General features: G+C 36.1%; 1 protein-coding gene across 1 annotated transcript; it reads right to left on the reverse strand.

Moving 5' to 3' along the window:
- Window positions 1-430: 430 nt before the first annotated feature.
- Window positions 431-2,044, reverse strand: LOC107711380 (gastrula zinc finger protein XlCGF49.1-like). The gene has a single exon (XM_016516367.1). The coding sequence runs from the start codon at window positions 2,042-2,044 to the stop codon at window positions 1,379-1,381; it is 666 nt and encodes a 221-aa protein (XP_016371853.1). The 3' UTR covers window positions 431-1,378.
- Window positions 2,045-2,399: the final 355 nt, after the last annotated feature.

The raw sequence follows: 2,399 nt of genomic DNA on the forward strand, positions 1-2,399 counted from the left end.
AGCTCATTTGCATTTAAAGAAACAGGCCCGAAAAACAGCGTGTTTCTGCTTCCACTCAAAATAGGCATTTTCAAAATGATATAAATGATCTGTGGAGTATTTTGAGCTGAAACTTCACAGACACATTCTGGGGACACCAAAGACTTACATTATATATTGTAAAAAGGGGCATAATATGTCTCCATTAAAGTTAAAACCAATGAGACATATCTTTTTTAATTAACTTACAAGAGAGCCAATGTATCTCAATACAATAAAACTAAAGAAAAAAAAAGATAAATAAGTTATTACAAACAAGTAAATCTCAGTTTTACAGCCTCTTCTTAGCTTTCTGAACAAGAATGGTAAATATGTAAAAAAAAAAAGTAATAATAAAATAATAATAATAATAATAATAATTAAATGATCATTTGAATCTCACAGATGAAATGATGAACTTCATTCACAGTGAAAACTTTAGATGATGTTTCTTTGTCCTGTCATTTGTTTTGGCTGCTTATGACAGATTTATACGAGATTTTATTGCTTGATGTATTATTGTGTCATGTTTGGTGAGGACGCAGCATCACACCTGAAAGTGCTGGATCTGAAGATAGATAGATTATTTATTTGTCCACAGAGGAAATTCATTTTCACAGAAGGTGCGTATACAACACAAGGACAGGTACCTTACAAGTACATACAAATTGCAAGAGTGTAAGACGATGGCTAATTTCCTATGTGTTTTAGCCAAATGAGGCATCTTTAAAAGTTTGTTCCCGTTAACAGCTGTAAGCATATGAAAAAAAACAAACGGCACCATACATAAGAACGGGCTCAATAATACTCCAATACAGGAGAAGAAGGAGACGAGGCTGAACAGACAGCTGCTTAAGTTTACGGAGCACTGTAAGTCTCTGCTGACAGCCTTTATGGATACTTAAGATATGCTGATTAAAACTGAGATGATCATCCAATGTAATGCCAAGATAGCTAAAATGCTCGACTCTTTCAACCATCTCTGCGTTAATGTCAATACTGAGATGGATCTGTGTTTTGGAGGAGCTAAAAACCAGTTCTTTAGTCTTTGAAATGTTAAGATGTAAAAAATTGTCATCACACCATGGTGCTAATATATGTTATGGAACGTTGATAGTCCAAAAAAGAATCGTTATCACTGTTTTTGAGCAACGCAAGAATAGCTGTGTCATCTGCATATTTAAAATAATGAATAGTAGTAGATGGGACTCTGACAAACATTCGTATAGAGAATGTAAAGAAATGGACTTAATACACATCCTTGGGGGGCACCAGTATTAAGAACAATGGTGGGTGATAATGAATTGTCCACTTTTACCACTTGCGGCCTATTCGACAGAAAATTAAAAATCCAGATGATCTACTGACTGTGAATCTTTTTTGTATGACTGCGTAGATAAGATGAACGACTGAAACTCTTCCCGCATGCAGTGCAGTGATACGGTTTCTCTCCAGTGTGGATCCTCAGGTGCCGTTTTAAATCTTTAGCTGTAATAAAAGTCTTCTCACACTCAAAGCACATATGATTTCTCACACCAGTGTGTATCTTCTGATGAACTTTTAATTTCTGCAGATGTGAAAAACTCTTGCCACACAAAGAACATGAATGTGGTTTCTCCTTTGAATGAACTTTCAGGTGATCATTCCGGTTTGAAGCCCACAAAAATGTTTTCCCACACTGATCACATTCATACAGTTTCTCTCCAGTGTGGATGTTCATGTGATCCTTAAGTTTTGATGTTCGTGCGAATATCTTCCCACACTGATCACATGTGAACGGCTTCTCTCCCGTATGAACCCTCATATGCAGCATAAGGCCTCCTTTGTATGTAAAACTCTTCCCACACTGATTGCATTTGAATGGTTTCTCTCCAGTGTGGATCCTCGCATGTGTTTTCAGTTGTGATGACTGAATGAATCTCTTGTCGCAGCGTGAACACGTGTAAGGTTTCTCTCCAGTGTGGATCCTCTCGTGCAGTTTCAAATGTTGAGCTGTAATAAAAGTCTTCTCACACTCAAAGCACATATTTTAAATCTTTCTGTTTGGTTTGAGAGCGACTCGAAGGTTTTTCTCCAGTTTTGACATGATGTTTCTCCTCTTCATTCAGTTCTTCATCCTCCTTGTTTTCTTCAATCAACTCTGAAATGCAAGTTTAAAAATGTTTAATTTTCAGTAAATAAAAAAAAAAACTGAGAAATCTGAAAAGAAAGGACATAAACTGAACCCTGATGAAACAGTAGAAAGTAGGCAATTGCCAGCGGTGGACGAAGTACACAAATCAAGTACTTGAGTAAAAGTACAGATCCGTATAATAAAATATGACTCCAGTAAAAGTAAAAGTACTCAGTTTTCAATTTTACTCGAGTGAAAGTACAAAAGT

The sequence above is a fragment of the Sinocyclocheilus rhinocerous genome, unplaced genomic scaffold (genome assembly GCF_001515625.1).
Source record: "Sinocyclocheilus rhinocerous isolate Xijiao unplaced genomic scaffold, SAMN03320098_v1.1 scaffold1469, whole genome shotgun sequence".
In the NCBI taxonomy this organism is placed as follows: Eukaryota; Metazoa; Chordata; class Actinopteri; order Cypriniformes; family Cyprinidae; genus Sinocyclocheilus; species Sinocyclocheilus rhinocerous.